At 38.7% G+C, this 24494-nt stretch overlaps 1 protein-coding gene across 4 annotated transcripts in view; it reads right to left on the reverse strand.

Moving 5' to 3' along the window:
* Positions 1 to 24494, reverse strand: part of elp4 (elongator acetyltransferase complex subunit 4) — a 180217-nt gene that overhangs the window by 69842 nt on the left and 85881 nt on the right. For 3 of the 4 annotated variants that reach the window (XM_033038789.1, XM_033038792.1, XM_033038790.1), the window contains 2 exons: positions 18029 to 18137; positions 16899 to 17005 (listed from right to left, as the gene is read on the reverse strand). In XM_033038789.1, the coding sequence (XP_032894680.1) occupies positions 16899 to 17005; positions 18029 to 18137 (216 nt within the window). The remainder of the gene's footprint in view (positions 1 to 16898; positions 17006 to 18028; positions 18138 to 24494) is intronic. The other variant, XM_033038791.1, reaches the window with a different exon arrangement.

Here is a 24494-nt window from a genome sequence, read left to right on the forward strand (position 1 = left end):
AATTTAGAGATCTTGCAGTACACTAAATGACAGTTTTATTTTCTAATCTATACATGTGCATAATTATCATAGGTGAACATGATACTAACAGTGAAAATAAAGAACGTTGCTCTTATTTTCATGATGCTTCAACATGTGTGTGTTAACAACTGAGAAAACTATGCTTTAACATATAATAGATAATGAAATTTCAAGCTCTCTATGGAATAATACACAGCAGTAGCATTCGAACCAATGTTAAAATTAAAGTCTCAATGCATGTAAAACAAAGCTTATTCATTTTATCAAGTAAATTAAAAACACAATGCACTGCCAGTCAAACTGCTGACAGCATTTTGTTTGGTGCAAGCTTTCACTTGTTATATCACTGTTTCATTAAAAATTATTTCTACAAGTGATCTAACCATTCTAGAGTTCATGTTACAATCGGCAGACTTGGATGAACATTTTTTTGTCATTTTCCTAAATATTTACTTTGCAAGCTTTTAAAACTGAATTATTCTTGCATGTTCTGTATTGCAAACCTAAGACAGCACTTCACATTATATCTTCTGATATAGAACATGAAAGGTTTAATAGGCTAAAACTAATTTGGGTGATTTCCGTCACCTCCTTAAACATTCAGTAATCTGGAACCAGCTTTCAGAATTTATTTATGGCATTTTATAGTGACATGTGGGCAAGTGACTTTTTTTTTAAATATAAAGACATGATGCACCACAAATGGAGCTGCTTTTTTTCCTTCTCTGCCTCTGTTGGCTAAAGGTCTCTTGATAAAAATAAAACGATCCCAGCATATGGAGTAGTTGCTATGTCCTTCCGGGGATGGTCTGCAGCTATGCGCACCACAGGCACGCCAAGGAGAGGTGACTTGTCAAATGCAATTTCAATCATTGGGTGGGTTGGATGAAGCAGATTAGTTGTATGCAATCATGATAGATAGTTTATCCCAGCCCCAAACCGCCGCTTGGGAAATCTTGCACGCAAACGAACAGAAACTCAGTCATTATTAGTGTCAAGAAGCCATACGGAGACACAATTTGGTTGCCAGCCAGGCAACGTTGAATCATGCCGAAAAAGAAGTGACCAATTGCAGTTTTAAAAAGGAAATGGATAGTGATGTTTGGAATTGTTTCAGAGGGAAAATAAAATCATAAATGTTGAATATTTTACTCATTAAATTTTAATGCCCCTCACTGATGTTAGACTGAGTGAATGTAAATTACGTGCATTAGTGCCCTAATTCTTTTCACCTTGATCCTAGAAGTTGCAAAGGGGCAGGATGGATGCAGTAAGCAGTGTGTACTATATTACTCATTCAAAAAAAATAAAAATCCTTCAATAAAGCAACTGCAGAATTCATCTGCCACTTTAAAAATCATATTTCTTGCATGAGGTTAAAAAATGCTTGTGCAGAATAATTGTTCTTTTCTCTTTGCATTCGGTCTTCTAAAAATAAAACATATTAAAAATTAACAAAAGCAGAGAAGGCCTTAAGTCCAATGCCTGAAGCAAAATGCTTTGACAAACCTAGCAGCTCTTTCTGTGCTTTTCCAAATGCACTTGTCACTCAGTATTATCCATCCTCATTAATGACAATGGGAAAGTTTATCTTAGAAACAGGTTTTAAATCATCTACTGTTTACAAGGGGAGCATGAAATCTCCTACAAAACAGAAGGCGGGAACAACTTCCACAACAAAATCACTTTTGGCAGATATAATGTCTAAATCACATTGCATGTTAAAATTTGAACTTCTTGGGTTTCATATTTTTTAATGAAACATTCATTATTGATTTGTGACTGACAGCAAAAATAATTTCTAATGTAGTAAAAGAAACACCCAGATCGAAGGTGTGGGAAAGTTATTTCTAGCCATAGTTTTTGTGCAGATGTAAACGCAGACAAGCAGAGATAGCCTGTGGCTACAGTGTTGTAACAGAATGGATGAACATTCCTCCATGTATCAGCCCAGCCCAGATAATTAAACAGCTCTACAGTAATTGCACTTGTTTGAAATCATCTGCAAAGAACTGGGCTTTTGCTAGGCATGATAGAATTACTAGTTATTCATTTTGGTTGGGTGATGAATTTTCAAGCCTCAAAAAAAATCTAACATGCTCACAATATGAACATCAGTCAATGTGGACTTTTGCAAATAAATCGTAAGATTCAACATATGAAGCAGTAATCAACTGAAATATTTGAAACAGGTACCAAACAATATCTCAAACACTCAACCTACATTGCAATGGATCCTCGTCACAATGTTACTTGAATCTCAATCAACATGTGCAATAGGGAGTAAAGTTAATGCTTTTAACTCTACATTTTCATGACTCCCTCTAGCACGCTAATTCAGCATTCACGTCGCTGCACACTTCCCATTTTTCTGAAGGCATAAATTTCTTTCAGAATCATGCCCCACAGCCTCCTGATATCTTGCAGTACCTCCTCCAAGTGGTCCTTTTTCATTCAACAGGCACCAAATATCAGCAGCTTCCATAGTAATGCTAACTTTAACACTCAAATACATTTTCCACTTGAAAGTGCAAGCAAAAGGAAGGGGTAACAACAGCTCATTGTTTCCTCCCTGAGATCCACGGACTACAAAACCAGTAATATTTTTGCAGAGGCCATGCTATGTGGAATTTAAATAAAATAGAACAATGGAAGATCTGAGTTGGCTAGGCTGTATCCATGGAAGCACGAGGTGTAAATTGACATTAAGGTGAAGATCATGCATCAGGACTGAATGGAAGAGAAAATATTGCCAGTAGGTAGCACTATGAGAATGGAGGTTGGGGCAGAGGCAATGTAGGTGATAGATGGAACAAGATGGAGAAGGGATGACGGGTAGATGGAACCAGTCGGGTAGGAGAACGGGAGAGATGATCAAAGGTTGAAGAGAACTACTGGGTGACCTGAAATTGTAAAATTCAATATTCATACCATTGGATTATAGGCTGCACAAATGAAAAATGAAGTTTTCTTCCAATTTGGCCTCTCGGTAGAGAAGGCCAAGGTTAGACAGGTCAAAGTGGAAGTGGGAAGGAATGTTAAAATGAAATGCAGTGGAAGCTCACAATACAAAGAACTTTAAAGTTTCCTGAATTCTATGTACAATTATAAAATATTCTGTCTGTTTTGCATACTTTAATTACATTTATTTCTTAGCTAAGGGCGAGAGACAATGACATTTCTTAGACAATTTTGACAGCATCCCACTGTAAATTAATTTTCCGAAAAACTATTGGTCCACTTTAGAATGAACGAGATTTTAAATTACATTTGCTTTTCTCTTCTTCAGTTGCATTCACTTCTTCCAAATGTTGTGGACTATCCATCAATACATCATCCTTGCAGCAAAATGGCTGAATCTGGTCACCAACTTCCTTGACATGAATGGTTTGTTCAGGTTGACATTCAGGGTCCTTATATGGTTATCAAATATAAGAATCCTAGTTATATTTGATAACAGCTATACCCTCATTACAAAGATATTCTGGGATAAAGTATGTCCTCTATCACTGCCAATAGATAGAAATCTCAGAATGGAACCGACAATATTCCTGGTCTGCAACAACTTAAAGAATTTCAAATAATGATTGAGAAAATAAAAGAATGGATACAAGTTTGTAACCAAGTTCATCCAGAACTAGAATGGATAGATAATCCATATTGTCTTCCAATTGACCTCCTCACCTCCTACATGCTAGTCTTCAGCCAAGTTGATTTGCTCTATGGAATATTGAGAAATGTCTGAACTGAAATGCTCATAAACTCCTGGATCAGTTTGTTTGCTCTATGTAAATCTGTTGGTGCTGTACAACATTGTCCAAAAATAAAGATCCTGGAAACTGTGGAGCACAGGACCCTCTGCTCAACAAATACAGATGGAGCTGATTAAGTTAATTGCAGCCTGCATTGCAACAGTTCAGCCTTTAACCATCTGCGAAGGAGTAAAATGGAGGAGAAGTGTCAAGGATGGCATGGGGAAGAGCAAATCGCTCTGCAGGAACTGATGGCATGGAACTAATAGCCTTCTTCTATGTTGTAATGAGTGTTTATCCAGTTGCAAATCCTCTATTAATGAAGCAAGTTCTGGCCTGAAATGTGGCAGATAATATCCTTACTTCTTAAGTGCCAGGGGATGACCACCATCAGTAACACAGAGTCCCATCAGCTCCCTAACAATTTTCAAAGCTTGCATTTGCATGCTCTTTGCTGGGGTACATACTATATGGTACAGTATGTATTAACAGCACATCAGTGATGGATGATATCAAATTTTAGCCAGTGTTAGCTAACTAACATTATGCTGAATATTAGCTGGACTCCTGATGTGCCAAACTGCTTTGACCTTGATATGCCAAGCTGGTTCAGTCTGGTGTAGTCTAAGCTTTGTACATGGTGAAATGGCTATAGGGAGTTAGCTGAGCAACAGGTAACATTCACCAGGAAGTGAACTACTCAACATAGAATGTTCCAGTAGTCATTCCAATTATTTCATTTATAGTGTCACATTTCTAATCATTACTAGGATACCAAGTGCATGCTCTATGCCATTCTGCGAGGAACACCGCTGTGGTATTGACCATCTGAAATTTTCTGGTGCCCTCATCTCTCTGACCTGATTTCATCTGAATTAGCTATACTTCATATCCTTTCTGGTTCAATCTTGACTGTTGTTAAAATTACAGACAAAGACATTGATATTTATTGAGCAGATATCTGTTGAGCAGGCTGAATACCAACACCCAACACCAGACACTAATATTCTCTGGTCACTGAACTTTAAGCCATCGTTTTGTCAGACTTCACCTACTCTAGCAAATCTGGTTGCCAAGGCCTCAAACATCATTGTCCCTGCAACCACCCCTCTCCTTTCCCACCCCACAAACATTGAAGTTTAATTTTTTTGATAATTTACCAAAAGTGTTGCTACGGAAAACACAATGTGTCAGCCTGCTTTTAAAATACAGAATTTAATTATTCACGCCTTGACTATTTTTTCTCCTCTTGTTCAGTTCCTTCCAGCCTTTGAAACTTTCTGATGCCTTCCACGTGCATTAAAAAATAAAGTTTCTGAGAAGTAATAATCTCCTCCAACAGTTTCCCTCATCCAGAACAGGACAGTTTATGTGTTTTCCACAAACAAAGGCATGACTAGCTTGCATCCATCACCACCCACTTCCTGCGCAGCCTGGCTGAATTTGATCTTATGTTGAACAACTCGTGTTGACATCTCTCTTGACTACACCTGCCTTTTCATTGAATAAACAGAATAATACGTGGTCAACCACAGACAAAAAAAAAGAGCAGGCAGGTTGTTCAGGAAACCCTTGAGGGCATCTTGCTCTCTAACCAGTAATCAGTTATGAATAATGATGGGGGAGACGATTCCCCTGGGGAATGTAGCCAGGGCCAAGGCCATAATGCCATGGGTGGATCGGTTGTACAGGGAGCAAAGCAAAAGGTCAAGAAAGCAATAGTTAACGGGATTTTGCACTTAGAGGTGTAGGCAGGCATTTCTGCAATAGCTCATGTTATTCTACAATGATGCATTTCTGCTTGATGTCAGGATCAGGATATCACAGCACATCTGTCGGACATTATGGCTTTATGGCAAAGAAATGGTAGATGGGGCGGAGAAATGGCAGATGGAGGTGGAGAAATGGCAGATGGAGTTTAATCCGAGCAAGTCTGAGGTATTGCAGTTCGGGAGGTCGAATGCAAGGGGAAAGTATTAAAGATCATTAAAAGCATTGACATGCAGAAGTATCTTGGGGTTCAAGTCCATAGCTTCCTGAAAGTGACAACAGAAGTAGATAGAGTGGTACAAAAGGTAAATGGTATGCTTGCCTTGATCAGTTGAGATCTTGAGTATGTCAGGATGTTGTGATGCAGCTCTATAAGACTGGTTTGGCTACATTTGGAATATTGCGTGCTGTTCTGGTCGCCCCATTACAGGATGAAGAGACTTTGGAGAAGAGGTTTACTAGAATGCTTTACTAGAATGCTGCCTGGATTAGGGGGTATTAGCTACAAGGAGAGGTTGGACAGACTTGGATTGTTTGTTCTGGAGCATTGGAAGATGAGGGGAGAACAGATAGAAATATATAAATTTACAAGAGCCATAGATAGGGAGACAGTCAGAACATTTTTCTCCAGGGTGAAATGTCAAAGACTAGAGGGCATTGATTTAAGGCGGGAAGGATAAAGTTTAAAGGGGATGTGTGGGGCATTACACAGATTGGCGGGTACCTGGGACATGCTGCCAGGGGTGAAGGCAGGTGATAGGGGCTTTTTAAATAGGCACAAAGTCATGCAGTTTGAAGAAGGGTCTCAACCTGAAATGTCACCCATTCCTTTTCTCCAGAGATGCTGCCTGTCCCACTGAGTTACTCCAGCATTTTGTGTCTACCTTCGATTTAAACCAGCATCTGCAGCTTTCCCTCACATAGGGAATTGAGAGATATGGATCATGTGCAGGCAGATAAGATTAGTTTAACTTGGCATCATGTTTGGCACAGACATTGTGGGCAGATGGGTCTTATCTTGTGTCATACAATTCTATATTCTACGTTCATTCTGGAGGAGAAGACTAAGCTGTGAGGGTTGTCATCAATACTGAAAACAATGGTAAAAAAAGAGTTTGTAAAGAGATTTAGAAGTTGCACTTTAAAGGTAGTCCTAGATCCATGCACCAGCCTTGACCAAAAAAGGTGAATAACACAGATAGCTAGAGAATTAATACAGGTGGGTGGGGTTTGCATTCCCAGACAATGGAACCAGCGCTGTGGAACGTGGAATCTGTACAGGCCAGTAAGAGCCAATATCATCACAAGTCATCTTACCAGTACTGCTACGTTGGATTTAAAGGGAAAGGAATTCGAAAGCTGAGCAAAGATTCAAATGGAAGGTTGAAAACTAAAGCGATATTTTTAAATGAAAAGGAACAAAAAAGATGTCTGATCTGCTTAATGCCAATATTTTTGTTTTAGTTAAGTTTTAGAGACACCGTGCGGAAACAGGCCGTTTGGTCCACCGACCGCACCAACCAGAGGTCTCCGCACATTAAAGGGCCCGTCCCCCTGACGCGGATTTACAGCGACTGTCTTCGACCTTCAAGCTCGAGGGCACTCGCCTGGAAAACCTCGTGCTGGATCGACAGTCAGCGATGAAACAGCGAGCGAGCGAGCACACACACACACACACACACACAGCAAAGGTGGGGGCCAGGGAATGCGGGGGAGCGCTGTCTGAAATTCACACCCGCGATGTTCAGGAAGGTAAATGACGGCTGCACAGTGTACGGCAAGTCCTTTAGAGAGCACAGAGCGGGCGGGCGGGGGGGGGGGGGGGATGAGAAGGAGAGAGAGGGGGAGAGAAGGGGAGAGTAGGGTGGGAGAAGGGGGGAGAGAAGGAGTGGAGACACTTTTAAGAAGCCAGACAACATAATAAAGTTTAGCGGGCATTTAAATTACCGGTCGGTTTTCCTTGTTCCTGAAAACTCCAATGAGCCAATTAAAATGCACGGTCAGCGAAGGAGATTGCCTACGGCTGCCCTCGACTGCCTATAACTACATAGCGACCCCACTCCACTGCACTACGAGTTCAAAAGAATGCCGACCAATTTTTACTCACGGAAAATGTTTCAACATGCTGAAAATTTTTCCTCCACCAAACTGAGGTCACGAGTATGCGGGAACTTCCCTTGAGCATGAAAGAGAGTTCCAGTGACCTTAAATGACCTCCTAGGACCACGTGTCGACCATGTTGCGAGTTTGAGTCGAGGGCAAACTCTTCTAAACTCGCAGATTAGGTTGCCGCAGTGGGACAGCCCCTTAACACTATCCTACACACACTATGGACAATTTACACTTATACCGAGCCAATTTACCTAAATAGTTGTATGTCTTTGTAGTGTGGGAGGAAACCGAAGATCTCGGAGACAACCCGCGCGGTCACGGGGAGAACATACAAATTCCACCGAGACAGCACCCGTAGTCGGGATTGAACCCGGGTCTCTGGCGCAGCAAGCACTGTCAGGCAGCAACTCTACCGCTGCGCCACCGTGCCGCTGAATGGCAAAAAGCATCTGAATAAGGCAGATGAGCGCATTAAACGTTGCTTAGAAGTATGACATCACAGCTATTATAGAGATGAGGCAGATGGAGGGTTAGCACTGGAAGCTATTGTAACTGGTTCCAGAGTTTTCAGATGTGACAGAGGAGGGCACAACAAAGGGCAGTCATGAATAAGGAAATGACAATATTTTTGTTTAATGCTTTTTTCCGGACCTATGTACCGTTGGCAAGGTCAGCATGTACTGCTCAACCTTAAATGTCCTCCAACAGAGTCGCTTGCTGGTTATTTCAAAGGACCTTTAAGAGTCAACCACATTGCTCCAGGTCAAGAGTGATCTATAGGCCAGGCTGCATAAAGAATCTCAAATCTCAGGAATGTTACAACGACCATCAAGAAAAAGGAAACAATAAAGATGTACCGCAGACCGCAAGCAGTCTGAAGGAAATAAAAAAACAAAATTATAAACACATTTCTGATAAATGCAAAAACATTAGGGTAGTAACATGTGGGAATTTAATTTATCGTAATATTAACCAGGATGCTGCCTGTGTAAACAGTTTCAAGAAGCTGCAGATTACAGAAGAACCCTTTAAACTAATTACCAAGCAAGACTAACCAGAGGAGTAACGAGGGGAAATTCTGGATTTAGTTTCTAGGAAATGGTTGGATACATGGAATGAGTTTTAGTTTGAGAGCATTTTTGACATCATTCAGGTTTAAAATAAATAGAAATAAAGTGATTACATTAGAATCAGCCCAATTGTTCAAGATGGCAGCTTACTTCAGAACTTTTTCCAGGGCAATTGGTGATAGGTAATAAATGATGATCCTTGGCAGTAAGATCCCAACAATAACAAAGTCCTTCTCGTCTTTCCTACCTTCCATGTTACAGTAGAAATCAGATAATCTGGCATCTGATTATTCGGAAATCCTAATGGTCCATCATCTGGTTCACTCGTGGAGCTGGGGTTCTAGAATGCATATACATGCATAGGGTTTGCATGGGGTCTATGGCCAAAGCCATAGGGTAGAATATGGCCAAAGCCAAAGTGTAGAATGCATAGGGTCTATGGCCAAAGCCAAGGGTCTGGAGGGTAGCCAGGGCTGGGGATAAGGTGTGTGGGTGGAGCTGGGTTGGTTCTGGCCTACCATTAGTTACAAATACAGCTAGGGACTCGAGTGCTTGTACATTTATCACTCCAGTTTAGTTCATTGGATTCATTGGAAAATTTGTTGTATGGCTGTGTAAAATAGAGGGTATTATTTGGAGTAACATCCAATAATCTGGAAAGTTTGCTAGTCTAGAATCACCAATGTTGAGCTTTATTGCAATACAAATCTTAGGTTTTATTCTTTCCTTATTATGCCCCTGTCCCACTTAGGAAACCTGAACGGAAACCTCTGGAGACTTTCCGCCCCACCCAAGGTTTCCGTGCGATTCCCGGAGGTTGCAGGAGGTTGCAGGTAGTGGAAGCAGGTAGGGAGACTGACAAAAACCTCCGGGAACCGCACGGAAACCTTGGGTGGGGCGCAATGTCTCCAGAGGTTTCCGTTCAGGTTTCCTAAGTGGGGCAGGGGCATTACTCTTACCCACTCCTTCATCACCACTTTCCCTGCATCTATACTTGGTTGCTACTTCTTGAACATTTTCCAGTCCTAACAATACATATTGGGCTGAAATCTGAACTTTATTTCTCCACTTTATTTTATCCTTTCCTTTACTGGAAAAAAAGTGATATTGATCATGATCATCATCTCTCACTCTGCTGTCAACAACACATGCTAGATCAGGTGTACATTTTCAGGTACGTTATCCTTGGCTCTTTACAATCTACATACCGAATTGATAATAAAATATAATGCTGTGTAATTTCAACGCAGACTTATTATTGGAAATATCAAGTGGTGGTGATTCACATGTTTATTGGCTAGCAAACGCCACTGCGTTTCAACTCATGCCATTGACCTCAAACATAATAATATCCAAATTCATCTAGAAGTTCAGTCTGTTCACTGTGCCCTATTTCACTCATTTCTCATCCAGGGTCTCGACCCGAAACTTCACCCATTCCTTCTCTCCAGAGATGCCGCCTGTCCCGCTGAGTTACTCCAGCATTTTGTGTCTACCATTTCTCATCCAATGCTGCTGTGTTTCTGCTCGAGTTAGCATGTACCAAGATATAGTGAAAAGATTTGTTTGCATGCTATCCAAGCAAATCATATCATACATGGTAAAATCTAGCTGTACACAAGTATCACAGGTATTGTGAAGAGAAAAATACCAGAACACAAAGTATAGTGTTACAGCATTAAAGCGTTGCAGTTCCAAAGAAAAAGTGCAAGGTCCACACTCAGGTAGGTTGGAAGATTAATTTATGGGAGGACCATTCAATAACAGGCAAGAAGCTGTTCCTGAATCTGGTGATATGTGCTTTCAAGCTTTTATATCTTCTGCCTGACGGGAGAGGGGAGAAGAGGGAATGGCCGGATTGACACACAACTTGAGAAAAAAAAAGCCACCATCAAGGACGGTGATGGTGGCTGTTTTTTTCAAGCTGTGTGAAGTGCAGATGGAGTTTGGAAGATATTGCCATCTCCCATAACAATGTTTTGTTGATGGTACACAGTGCCTCCAAAGAGTAGGACCTGAATATGTACTGTAACTAATTGGTGGTAAATGTGATGAAAGGTTCTATAATGAATGAAAATCTTTCTTTCTTATTAAATGCAGTGGTTCTCCATGATAGAAATGCAAACTAGAATACTAAAGTGGGAAAATACGGTAACATTTGCTGCTGTGAGAACAGAGTAAAAGCAGGAATGAATATGCGTATCTTCGGTATATCTGGCCCTCAGCAGAGACAGAATTTTACAGGACTAGGAACAAGGGATAAGATCCTGCACTTGAGAAAAAGATGGCATGGGGTACGGCAAATAATCTTTTTTTAGGATTTTTGTTTTCAATTTTATGCCATTTCAGATGTTTCCTCTGCAAATCAGTGATGAAATGTCAATGTGTACCTGAGAGTATATGTCACTTGAATTTATTTTTGGTTACAAACTTTAAACTCTTGTTTCTTACTTCAATCCAACTATTTATCTGCCTTCGTCTCTTTTGTTTGTTCACTTTCCTGCTCTTTGTTTATAGCTGTATTTTTCCAAACTCTCCCATCATTTTCTGACTCATTCTGCTCCCTCATTCTTTGTGTTGCGATGACTGTTTAAGCTTGGAGCATTTATGCAGGCATACATATACTCTTGCTGCTAATGAATGACAGAAGATAAAATAACCAAAATACAGAAAAAGAAAAGTTACCTTATTAAGATGACTATTCTTTCCTTAATTATAGGTGAACGAAACTGAGAAAGGAGCTGTTATAAATTGGTACAATTCCACTACCCTCCCCCTTCTGCTTAAGGGTGCTGAGTTGTGGTATAGGCAGCTCAGCCTAAATTATATCAGGATCTCTGAAGATACTTGAATGATGCTAATGTGTTAACTATTCTGTAATTAGAAAACATACAATGGCATACATCATAGCTAAACACTCCAGTTTATATTGAGGAGTTTAGAGGAAGGCAGGATTCTGTGGATATAATACAACAAACATGTGCCGCATTATCTTGGATACTTATAACCTCAGTCAAAACGTCAATAGCACGCCTGAGAATGTGGCATGTGTATATGCGCACGTAAGCAAAGGAGTTAGGGAGCGAGTATGTGCTTATGCATGAAGGAGAGTGGTATGCTTGTTTGCACTATTTGTGGCATCAAAAGTCCTTTGGTCCATCAAATAATATGCATTATGTCAGGAAACGTACCAGCAAATACGCTGAGATAATGCATATCATCTGATAACTCAAGAAACTTTAAATAAAACTTCAATAAAGCTAACACGCTCTCTTTGTCTCAAACAAAACAACATTGGAAATTTTGAATAGGATTCTAAATATTAAAGGTAACGTGGCAAATATGCTGATTGATACAAGTAGCTAAATTACAAGTAGCTAAATATAAAGCTGTGGGTTACGACCCAATTTTTTGAACAGTTTTCAGCTAAAATTCATTACCACCAAGAATTTGTATAGCTATATATTTACAATTCAATCTGTATTAGTAATATGGCAGTGACTACTTTGTCACATTGTGTCAGAAGCTTCCATGTTCTGCTCTGTTTAAAGCCAGTTGGAATGTGTAAGAGACACAAGTTGGGGAAGCCTGCAGCAGCCTTAGGGAAAGTCATTGGGATGGCAGTTTTTCTTGTTCACATCAACACCAGTGCTGCTGTAGGCTGTTCTTAAAATGGAAACATTGTGACATTACCAACCATCAACTAAACGGGAAACAAAATACAAAAGTGAGAGACAATTAAGCAACCAAGGCAGGAGGAGTTCCAAAGGTATTCCATAACATTGTTAGAAGATCATAAGAAAAATGTGGTAAGTCGGATCCTGATGGTCTCATCACAGATGTCAAGTAAAACCTATTATCTTGGCCTTCATAATAAAAAAAAGCAAAAATGTTTTAGATAGCGTTCAGCTTACCTAATCGGGAAAGTTTGAGTATGTGTCTAGCTGTATAGGCATCCTTTGGTCAATCATCAGAAAATCAAAGGCAATTGGCATAACTCAACTGAAACTTTAATGCCGCATGATTGTGTCGTGTAAGCTCGTTTTGTGCGAGGGGCATTGCAGTTTAGCAGGGAGATTAACAGACGGACCAAAAGTTGGCCTCCAAACCTTGCCCTGCTGATGCCTCAAGCCCTTTGAAGTCTGACCATCATACCTGGCAAAGCAGCAGTGGGAACTAGGCTGGTGTCAGCTCTAATCACATTGCCTGCCTCAGCATGGCTAACTACAGGGTGCACTAATTGGCCCAATTGCGGATTATACCTTTTGCTACAGATTCAAGACAATAATTTAGTCAAATGATGGTTTTTATCTCCTCCTAATTAAGATTCCAAAGTGGAAAGAAATAGGATTAGACAGGCAGACTTTTTTGTTGTTTTTCCCTCGTTCTTTTAATACTCTGTTCACTTATGTATGTTTAGTTCAACATTTCATTCCCCTTTTTTAATAAACTTACAAAAACTTTACTCTCGTCATGCAAATGCACTACTTGCATAATCCCTTAATAACCTTATGTTTAGTAAAACAGCAGTCTGCAATAGAAACTTGTGAAATAAACTAGTTTGCAGTGATCTTATAACGTTACACAACAAAAGCTCATTAGTCACAAAATGGGCCTTTTAGTAACATGCCTTCAGTGTATGTGGTGGAATGTATGGAAAGAGGTAATGCATAGCTCTCTAAAGTCAAACTGCACTTCTGTGTTGAATGTGCGAACATTTATAGGTTTTTAAAGACATGTGGAGTGTTAATGGTCGACAAAAATGCTGGAGAAACTCAGGGGGTGAGGTAGCATCTATGGAGCGAAGAAAATAGGCGACGTTTCGGGTTGAGACCCTTCTTCAGACTGATGTGGGGGTGGGGGCGGTAATAAGAAAGGAAGAGGCGGAGACAGTGGGCTGTGGGAGAGCTGGGAAGGGGAGGGGAAAGAAGGAGAAAGCAGGAACTACCTAAAATTGGAGAAGTCAATGTTCATACCGCTGGGGTGTAAACTACCCAAGCAAAATATGAGGTGCTGCTCCTCCAATTTACGGTAGGCCTCACTCTGGCCATGGAGGAGGCCCAGGACAGAAAGGTCGGATTCGGAATGGGAGGGGCAGTTGAAGTGCTGAACCACCGGGAGATCAGGTTGGTTATTGCAAATCGAGCTGAGGTGTTGGGCGAAGCGATCGCCAAGCCTACGCTTGGTCTCACCGATGTAGAGCAGCTGACACCTAGAGCAGGGGATGCAACAGATGAGATTGGATGAGGTGCAGGTGAACCTCTGCCGCACCTGGAAAGACTGCTTGGGTCCTTGGATGGAGTCAAGGGGGGGAGGTAAAGCGACAAGTGTAGCATTTCCTGCGGTTGCAAAGGAAAAATGCCAGGAGAGGGGATGGTTCAGGTGGGAAGGGACTAATTGACCAGGGAGTTACGGAGGGAGCAGTTTCTGCGGAAAGCCGAAAGGGGAGGAGATGGGAAGATGTGGCCAGTGGTGGGATCCCGTTGGAGGTGGCAAAAATGTCGGAGGATTATTTGTTGGGCGAAAATGTTGGAGGATTATTTGTTAACGGAGTGTTATTGTTAATAGTGGAGTGTTAATGGCTATTTAAGATGCTACCCAAAAAATTCATAATAAAAGCTCTATTATCTGGTTACATTTGCATTGTAGTCGTGGAGCTTGCTGAGCACAAACTGGTTGCCTCATTTTCTACATCACAAATTGATTCTGTAATACACTTTGGTTCCTGATATCGTAAATGACAGACATAAGATACATCTCTTACAATACATGATTTTTTTTTTGGTCTGTATGAGTCAACTTTTAGTACTTTGCCATAGGTTTAAATCTACATGGATAGAATAATAAATACATTGGGAAACTGTATTTGTATTGGTAAACTGAGGGACGCATTTTAGCATTCAGTTTTATTTGATCTAGATTGCAGCTTGTGCGAAAGAAATGAATAATCAAATTGTATTTGCAATTTTTGTAAAGGAATTCAGAATAAATTAACACTTTCAAATATTTACCTTTTCCTCTGGAGAACACCAGCATGCTTCAACATTTTTATTGCTGAGCGTGAAATATCTCCATTGAAAGTAAGTTTGGGGAAGTGCAGCAGAGTAGCTGATTAACTTGCACTCAGCAACATTTGGGATGTATGCAGAAGACTAATCAACTGTTTGCTTTAGGTCACCTTTGTTTTTGGTCCTACCAAATTTATTGAGGCAACCACATGATTTGGGGGGGGGGGGGGGGGGGGGGGGGGGGTCTTGTTTAAATAATTTCACTGGAATTTAAACTGACAATAAAGATTCAGCAATGTTCACAAATCTGAAAAAGTAGATTTAAAATACTCCTTAAAGTATCCTAAATGCATTTTATCAATTTTGCATGTAGGACATAAAGGTAGAAGCCAAATGTTTGATTTGAACTTTATAAATGAATTCAATACAGTACCTCAACTAAGCTGGGTAAATGCACGTTACAACTTTAAAAAAAATCCCATGTATGTTATTCAACATGAAACTCTTTAAGAATCTTAATTTTATGGAAAATTACATTAATGTGTTAAGAAATAAAAGAGTTATTCCTGACAGACACTTAATTTTATGACTGCTACGTGAGTTGCTAAGTGGGTATAACAGAGAGGAATCCCAATCAAAACATCTTCAGCACTGCTCCCAAAGTGACCCAATCAGACAATTGCCCACCCGATTAACTATTAACCATTCTCAATGCAATTAAATAATGAAAACCACTGATGGCCATTAATTAAGAAAAGGGCATCCTAATTGTCAGTGGACTGAGTATTTAATGATTAATAGATTTTTTTTTAAAGGGTGGATTGGGTGGTTGTAGAGGTGGGAGCATAGAAAGCAAAAAAGGATAGAAAAACTGAAAGAAAAAGAGGGATGGTGACAACAGTTGCCTTATCAAGTGGTTAGTTAAGAGGCCAGAGGGTCATTGAAGGGCCACAGTGGTCACTCCAGGGTGAAGTACCAAACACCAAAGCGATGCCAACCCAAATTGACCAGCAGCGAGTGAATAAGACAAAATATGCTAATTTATTTGTGCTGCATTCCCTTGTATAAGCTGAAATAGCCAAGACAAGTGGCCTGCTTAAATGCTTTCCACTTGACAGGAGATTAAATAATATGGTTTGTCAGGGCTGCCCACTTATTTTATCTCCAGTGAAGACACTACACAAGGACTAGAGAAGAAATAATTATCACATCACAAAAAGCCACTCCTCAAATACGCACTCACCTTTTCATGCTTAGTTAATTAATACTTCAGCCTTAATTGGTTAACAGTTGTATGCATTTGCTATTTAGTAACAGAGGAAAGAGGGAATGGATTCATTTCACTCCTAACACGTCAGGATTACAAACACTACAAATATCTTGGATCACTGCTGAAGTTTGAATCTGGTAGAACAGGAGAATTAACCTCTATACTCATTTTTTAAATATTCCCAGGCCTGCCACATTTTGCTTAATAAAACGGAGGAAAATAATTGTAGCGGCATATACAGCAGAAAATATGTTCACAGTATATTATGTCCATTATCATTCAGCACACAATGCATGTTAAACTATTTTCTAAAAACGAATGTAGACATGAGGAATTGCAGATGCTGCTTTACAAAAAAAGACATAAAGTGCTGGTGTAATGCCCTAGTTAATGCAAGCATGTGATCAGTAGTAGGAATTTGTAAATATTAACATTAAGTACTACATTGAGATTTCTATTATTTTCGTTCAATACAACATATGCTAGGTATTGCAAATGATGAATAGCAAAAATTATTAATGATGCCAGACTGTATTTTGTTGCAAAGATATTTTAATTCAGATCTACAGCAAAGAGATGGAATAAAGTACCAGCAATAAACTAAGCAATTAATTTGACAAATGACCCGCAGACATATAATAGTGCACATCCTTGCCTTACAGTTTATTCACAAGAGTTACAGAAAAATTCTTGACCCACAAACTGAAAGTGTAGCAAAGAGTTCTTTGCCCTCCCCCACCCCAAACGCTTCTTCCTTTTGGGAAGATAATAGCTTCTATGAAAAATAACTTTCTGCACAGTCAAATGTAAGACATAGCTCATTTTGTTATTAACTTGCAAAACAACTTATTCTTTGGTAGATTTATAAAAAAAAGTAAACCTCAGTGTTTCCTACCTCAATAGTGAACAATTTTCGTTTCAATTTGAATGCAAGATCCTTTGTATCAGGCACATCAGAGATCAAACAATTAAGCCGAGGAAGCTGACGAACATGGAATAAACCTTAAGGAAAATTTAAATTAAGAAAAAACATGCTATCATGCAGCTGCATAAATTAAACAAGCTGATAGCAGAACTCCACAATTACATTCCTCACTGTCCATTTTTAAACCAGGGATCGCCATCAGAAGCAATGAAGCAAGCAGTGTGATTATGCCCAAGTAATCAAGCAGAATAAGATAAACAAAAATCCTTGTTCAAGTAAAACTAATTATATTTAGGTACAGATATGACATCCACAAAAAGAATTCTGACGGTTGTCAAAACGGAGGCCCATTTGTGATATTTTCTCTTATATTTACAGTAAGCAAATGTGGCTATCACCTTGCTTGCTGCCCAAAAGCATTGCTGAATGATCTTTATTTTATTAAATGCACCAGTAAGCAGCCACAAAAACATGGCTTATGGGTTGGAAACCTTGGCTGACTGCAGCTTTTATAAATTAAATGTATTTTGAGGCTTCAGCCATTGACAAATTGTCACATGCTGTTGTGGTAAATAGCCCTTAAAAGGGGCACAAAATTCAGAATGGATGTGTAAAATAAATGAATATTTGGAAATGAAGCTCATTTATGACCGTTAGGAACTGGTGTATACATGAGGTCTGCTTTTAGCTTCGAGCGGTGTGAGCTCAAATCTAAGCTGATCTTTTGTGACAGGAACATTGGCTGAGTTGGTGCAGTCTAGTCATGGTTAAGGGAATTGGTAAGCTCACTGGCCGAGTGGCTGCCTGGCTTCCTCTGCGTGAGTATTCCCAAAAGCCTGCCTACAATGATGCACATCTGATTGAGCACTGTCTTGGTAATTTGGCTTGACAACATGCGAGTAGTTGCCATGTTACTTTCACAGTCCTAATGCACAGTAAAAGATAAACAGTCTGACCAATAGATTGCTACATTGGGAGACAGTCAAAATGCAGATTCTGAAATGAAATCAATTACTACCTTATGGCAGACAAACTAATTAAAGAGCAAACTGTTAAATATCTATAAATCACTTGGGTACTTTGGACACAATTAGACTTACCATGATAGTCCTTGTAGATTGGATTGGTTTCTCTCTCAGAAGCATTAAATGATTCAAGACCAATCACAGTGTCTGATAATTTTACCACACGGCCTATAACTGCTTTGTTCTGTAGAGGATAGAAGAAAATAGATTTAAAGAATTTAAAAAAAGGAGAAGAACAGAATAAGTTGAGGCTAACCCCATAAATAAATAAAGGTAACTTAAAGCTTATCAATGATTAGATAGTTCCCGAATTCATCTTTGTTAAGATTAAAATTTTAGTGGTAAAAATATTTTAGTTACAAATACATAGTATGTTGATTTATGTGAAGTAATGAAATTAAGTGAATACTTAGTTATTATTTTACACTTAAATATTTCAATTGCATTAAAAGTCACATTACTGCTGTTAGGTTTTTTTTCACTGTTTGCTTCCATTGAGTAGATTTTATGGACAGCATAATGCTTTCTTTCATGCCAATTCATCTGCTATACACCAATTGTAAATGGAAAACAGCTTCAAAGCTGCAAAGTCATTGCCCTTCAATGCATCGTTTCTTGGTGCATTTTAATAAAAGAAAACACAAAGCGTACAAAGTGTCCTGCATTAAATTATTACTGTTTAGGATGGATTGCTATTGCTAATCTATCTCTAAAGATCTTCATGTTCATGTAAAATTATCTCTCCTGTAATGCTACGTATTAGGAAGAAAATGTACAAATAATTGCAGGCTCTACGAAAGGCTCTACTGACATCTTAAAACATAACTTAATTTTGCAGGATTCGTTTCTTGTTTTGTTTCTTACTGTGTCCTTTTTGTTTTATGCCGTGCCTGCCTTTTATCTATTAAGACAGACCACATTTTAGGCTGCTTTATATTATTTCGGTTTTTACGAAACGTTTCCCATTTCTTATACTATTTCCATTTAAGTTGTTTGAGCCTTGGCTCCTATCTGTTTTTTTTTAAATTGTTGCAGCATGATTTGATTTTATACACTGGACTTTTGAGTTGCTGTTGGCTCAGGTTGGGGGAAGTAGGGAAATAAGAGAACTAACTGGACATGGTATTGCTGAGGCTGGGCTAGAGGCAGCAGTGCTGGCAACCAGTACTGAGGTGCCTCATGTGCAAAATATATTGGTAGGCAAGGCCCAGCTGAAGGGTGAGAGCTCCAGGAATACAGCAGAAGGCAAGCTTAAGGTCCCCGAGAGAGGGAAGGCCTGCACAGGAAAAAGCTGTTGGAGGTATTGAAAGATTATGCATTGAGTTGATTAACAAAAAGACCAAGTCTATCAAGGTTAAAGAAGATAATTTAAAGTATAATTTAGGGTCATATTGTCAACACGAGAACATTAAAAGGAGGTATGCACAAAACTATTTCATTTATATAGGTGATCGAAAAAACGAAAAAAAGGAAAATAACATCTGCTTTATTCAATATAAAGAGATTCACACAGCCAATAATTTTTCAAGGTTTTAAATTGTCTGCAGATAAATGATTCTTAGTTATAAAATGGGTTTAGCTAATTTTTCTGTTATATAATCATCTAGTACTTTGTAACGGAAATCACAATGTTTTCAATGCACATTCCTGATATAATATTGGCACATACAACATTTTGTTAGTCGTGAATTATAGTATTTGACATAATCCAGTGCTGCAACTACATTAAGCTGTAAAGATGTACAAATGGACCTCATTTACAAAGATAGCTTAAAGCTGGATGTGCATTATGATGGGAGATAAGACATGTACATTGATAAGTCAATTTGTAAAATAATCAACTTGCAATACATGTAATTCTACTCACTTAATCACCATTTTGTATTACCAGAAAATACCTTACTATCCTTATTAATAAGTTCATGCCCAAAGGCAGTGTTACATCGTCTTTTAAGAGGACATAGTTTACCCTTTATTCTGGTTTATATTAAGAGAGATCAAAAATTATTGAGGGATATCATATGTTCCAAAATAAATTAATTGTTTGGAAGGCTAGTCAAAATTATGCAGTTGTTTTTCTTTAGGGAAAAAAATTCTAACGTGCTCTAATGTACTTAGGTGAAAGCAGAGTTAGCAATAAATGACAATATTCAGGGTGTTGCACAAGCATTGAAAATAAATAAAACTTTATACTTTGGTGTAAAAAAAATCTATAGTTTACACAAATGATTCATAATTCAAAAGTCAATAGAGAAAAACCCCCCATAATAAATCTGTGAATCCTATGACACTCTTCAGATTGTAGGTACCCAGGTGATTTACAGTCTTACAATCACAGTGCCAATATTATGTACCATCAACATTCTATTTATTCAGTAGAAGAATATTTGTCATCAATAAATCTCTGACTTGATAACCAATTATGATAAAAGATACAATTCATTTTCTGGGTTCATATTGTCAAAATCTCCCAACTGAATTAATTGGTTGAGTCTTTTCACATTTCCCACTTTTGCAACGATGATTAGCGATTGTTTTATTGTCAGTCTATGCTTGGGCTGTGGAAAAGTTCCTCCATAAATAATGTTATCAAACTATGTGAAATGACTTAACATGAAGATAGTCGATGATGGCATCTTCAATTTAATGTCATCAATTCCCCGTGTTATCAAGATCTAAGTGAATGTACAGAAAATTACCATCAAGATGGTACCATCAGTGTATAACTCTAAATGGACCATGGGTCAATAAACAGACAAATCAATTATTTAAACCTTGTAAACTCAAGACTGTTAAAACAAAACAGGGTGAGATGAAAATATTCAGACTAACGTAAGCAAGTAAATACACAAAAGCTGTTCAAAATTTAGGAGGCAATAAAAACAGCTGACTCCTGTAATGAAGGTGCTGGCTACAGATACTGAAACTTCCAAATGAGCTTATACTAATCCTGTACCAAGTGTTCGCACGTTGATGGGAGAAAAATTATAGCCTGTCATCAGAAGCAGACAGGCAGGCCTCGGTCCAGATGGGAGACTGGCTGGAAGAGGGGGCAGGTGGGAAGAATGATGGGAATGTGCTGGTATACAGAAGACTACTCCCTCTGCTGGCCAGATTGTCACCTGTTATGATTTGAGCAGCCTTGTGTACACTGACATGAGTAATATTAGGTATTCTACGATTCTTTAAATAATATTCTGCACTGCCCAACCCCCTCCCAGTCTGAAGGAATTTAAAAAAAAATATTTCCTTTAGGCTTTCAGATAAAAAACAGCCCTTTACTGTAGTGGAAACATCCACTTCAGTCCTTCAATCAAGCTCACATTTAAGTCAATGTTCTGTTTCTAGGGATTAATTACCAGCAATATGTGAAATGATAAAGTTGCTATTAATTAAGTTAAAAAGGGCATTAATACCACCGTGATGCTCATTCACTACTTTCTAAATAAATCATTTCATCTCTGCACAAGAATTCTTTAAGTAATATGTTATTATCCACAATGATTTATACCAATTCAGTGATGAGCATGATAATTAAGACATCCAAGTCAGCCGAATGTGAAAACTAATAATACACAGATGTGACAGTAATGCAAGTTTTCTGTATTTTGATGGATACAAAGAGCATATTGGACACAGGAAAAATACAAGTGAGTGCTCTTAATTACAGCTACAATGAAGCATTTCTTTGATTTTTGTTCCCAGAAGCAGCCTTTTTCTTTGCCCCCTCCTTTGCTTGCCAGGTTATTAGGGCTACCAGTGCCTTCTGTTACAGGATCTAACTGCACTTCTGTTTCATGAGATTTTGGCCTTAAACCAGCATCTCCCAGAGCAGGAGGGATCAGCTTTTTCCCCACTGTTTTCATATAAAGCCTGGCTTCAAAGTTACTCCAGCTCCTTGCTTTCCAGAAGGTTCCATCCCAGGAACTCTCGCCTGCCATTTGGTTTGCTTTCTCATCTCAAAGGAATTGGCTTGCAGTGTTTCCCGATGTTGAACTGGCATTTGCTCTATGGAGTGAGTTATTATTAAACTTTTAGGTCAATTGTGGCACTAACAACTCTTCAGAAGCTTTCAGACACACAGTACAATTTGCCTGCTAATTAAATATTAATATAAAGTGGTGCATTTGTAGATAAGAGCTTTCAGGCTCTTTCTTCTCTTTCAGATGGGGGAGAAACATTCTAAAGCACATTTCAAGAGTTCTATATTGCAATACACACTTCAGCCTGTGAAAAAAGCCACATGCTTGTGCAGTAAAAATACTAAAATGAAAGTTAAAAATGGAAACAGGCAAAACAAAGAAAATAGAATTTTCATCCTGCTCCTATCTATCAGGACTTTCAATTCATGGTTAAGCAAATATCCAGTAGAAACAAAATTTGTATGTCCATATTATGTTGTATAATGATGACACGGACAAGACACAATCAACAAACCTAATACTTGAAAGTCAGTGCCATATGTATATAATTTCATATACATGCCTTGTGGCTGCGTTTCTAAATGGGGCAAATCCAGAGGTTGTTTTGTCCCCTTTGTTCTGAATAGTTTACCAATGACCGAGATTCTGTGTAATTACCGACTGTAGAGTATGGAAGCCAAAGATTCCATATGCCTGAACAGATGACTATTCCCACACCATGATGAGAAGTTGACTGACTCAGGCTTACATCATTTAGTTGTGGACCTTAAAACACCAGGCCTTGTTCCCAGATATGTTTTGTCCAACTCTATTTCACTTATGTATATTTAGACAAATTAATTGGATGATGTTGCACAACTAAGTTTAATCCCGGGGAATCTTTTACAGGTGCTTCTAAAAATGTCTGCACTTTTAACATTGTGGAAATTTCAAAGAATTAATAAATGACTGAATAATAGTAACACAATATCTAGTGAGCATAATGTTGTTGCATTTACTTGATCCGCATGTTACTTCAGAATAAATAATATTAAATAAACATGGGTTGAAATCAGTCCCAGACACTTGCAATCTGACTCTGACCCCATTCGGATAAGTAATTCCATTCAAAACTGCTGCTGTCAGTTCTATGGGCACCCATCAGGTTCCAAAAGAGAGTTGAATATGGAATCTATATCTCTCTCAACACTTTGAAGTAAGTACTTGAATGAACAATCCTATACTTCATGTTATGCGAATTCCCTTTGTGTACCAGATATAGATGCTTAGTCTTGTAACCAGCAATAAAGAAAGCTATCTGTTGAAAGGGTATACTTATTTTAACTAATTTCCCATTTATATTCAAGTAACGTTCCATGACAAATAATGTTGACACTGATAGCGCCTTCCCTACATGTTTTCTTTTTTCTGTCATAATCATTGCAAAGGAAATAAAACAGTATGCTAGATGTACGGTTATGAGATCCCACACTGTCTCCAATGATTGGAGAATTAGCAGCACGTGATGTTGTTTGAAGCTGTGGCAGAGCAGGAGCAGCAGGGGAGCTCTCTACTTTCCAATAAAAAGGCAAGTTTCTGAGGAATCGTTCTTCTTTTCATCATTTGTGGAACTGAAGAAAACAAAGTTGTTCAACAATGTGAACAGCTGCTATTATTAAACTAAAAGTCCACCAGTGCTTGAGACTGAGAGGCCCACATGTTCAGCTGTCCTCTCATCTTGCCATCCTATCCAATTAACTATTAACATGGAGGGCTTTACACATGCTCTCAGGGACTCTTTAACAGGCTTCTTGGAGAGTTAAACAACTGCACAGCAGGGACTCTGGGAACTGAGTAGCACTGACTGCATGAAAATTCTTGCCAGCTTCACTCCACTTAATGACAGCTCACTCTGCAGTTTAGTGTTTGATTGAGACGGTCAGAAAATTTAACCATTTTTTACAAAACAGATCTGCCTATCAGAAACTTCTGCTTGTAAAACTAAACACAGTAATTCTTAACAAATACATCTGCCCTTTCAAAACATTGATACAACAGTGGAATGCAGAAATAGTTATTTTTACTGAGGCTAATAATGTATCTACATTTACAGCAACATTAACAGCTGTCCATGCAACCAATAGTGAGCACAGCTGGAGTCTGAAGTATTCAATTTTTGGTGCATTTAAATTAGCTTAACGTTTATGGATTATTTGATGTAGAATGTTCCTGCAACCATCGTATTTTCAAAAGTAAATTTGAATGCCCATCAACAGTCCCTTTATATGGATTTTATTTGGTTATTCACTCTTGTAGTTTCTTGATTTGTTACAGATTTCTCCAAGTAACCAGGACATCAGTTTCTCACTGACTTTGCCAATAGTCACTTTGACAATACTTTGAATTCTTGTCTTTTTTTTTTAAAGGAACTTGATAATTTGCAGATAGAATAAAACTCCTTAAAGAACTCATTAAATGTTCACAATATTTGCTTGGCATGTCTCCAATATGTCTTTTCCCTTCATAAGGAACATTAGAGCACTTCCTCTGAATTTCTAAGAAACCCCATGAGAACCAAAACAGTTCAACGTCTTAGGATTAGTGCAGTCACTGCCACTCAAACAGTAGTATCAACTGAA

This window comes from Amblyraja radiata, chromosome 20 (genome assembly GCF_010909765.2).
Source record: "Amblyraja radiata isolate CabotCenter1 chromosome 20, sAmbRad1.1.pri, whole genome shotgun sequence".
Taxonomy (NCBI): Eukaryota; Metazoa; Chordata; class Chondrichthyes; order Rajiformes; family Rajidae; genus Amblyraja; species Amblyraja radiata.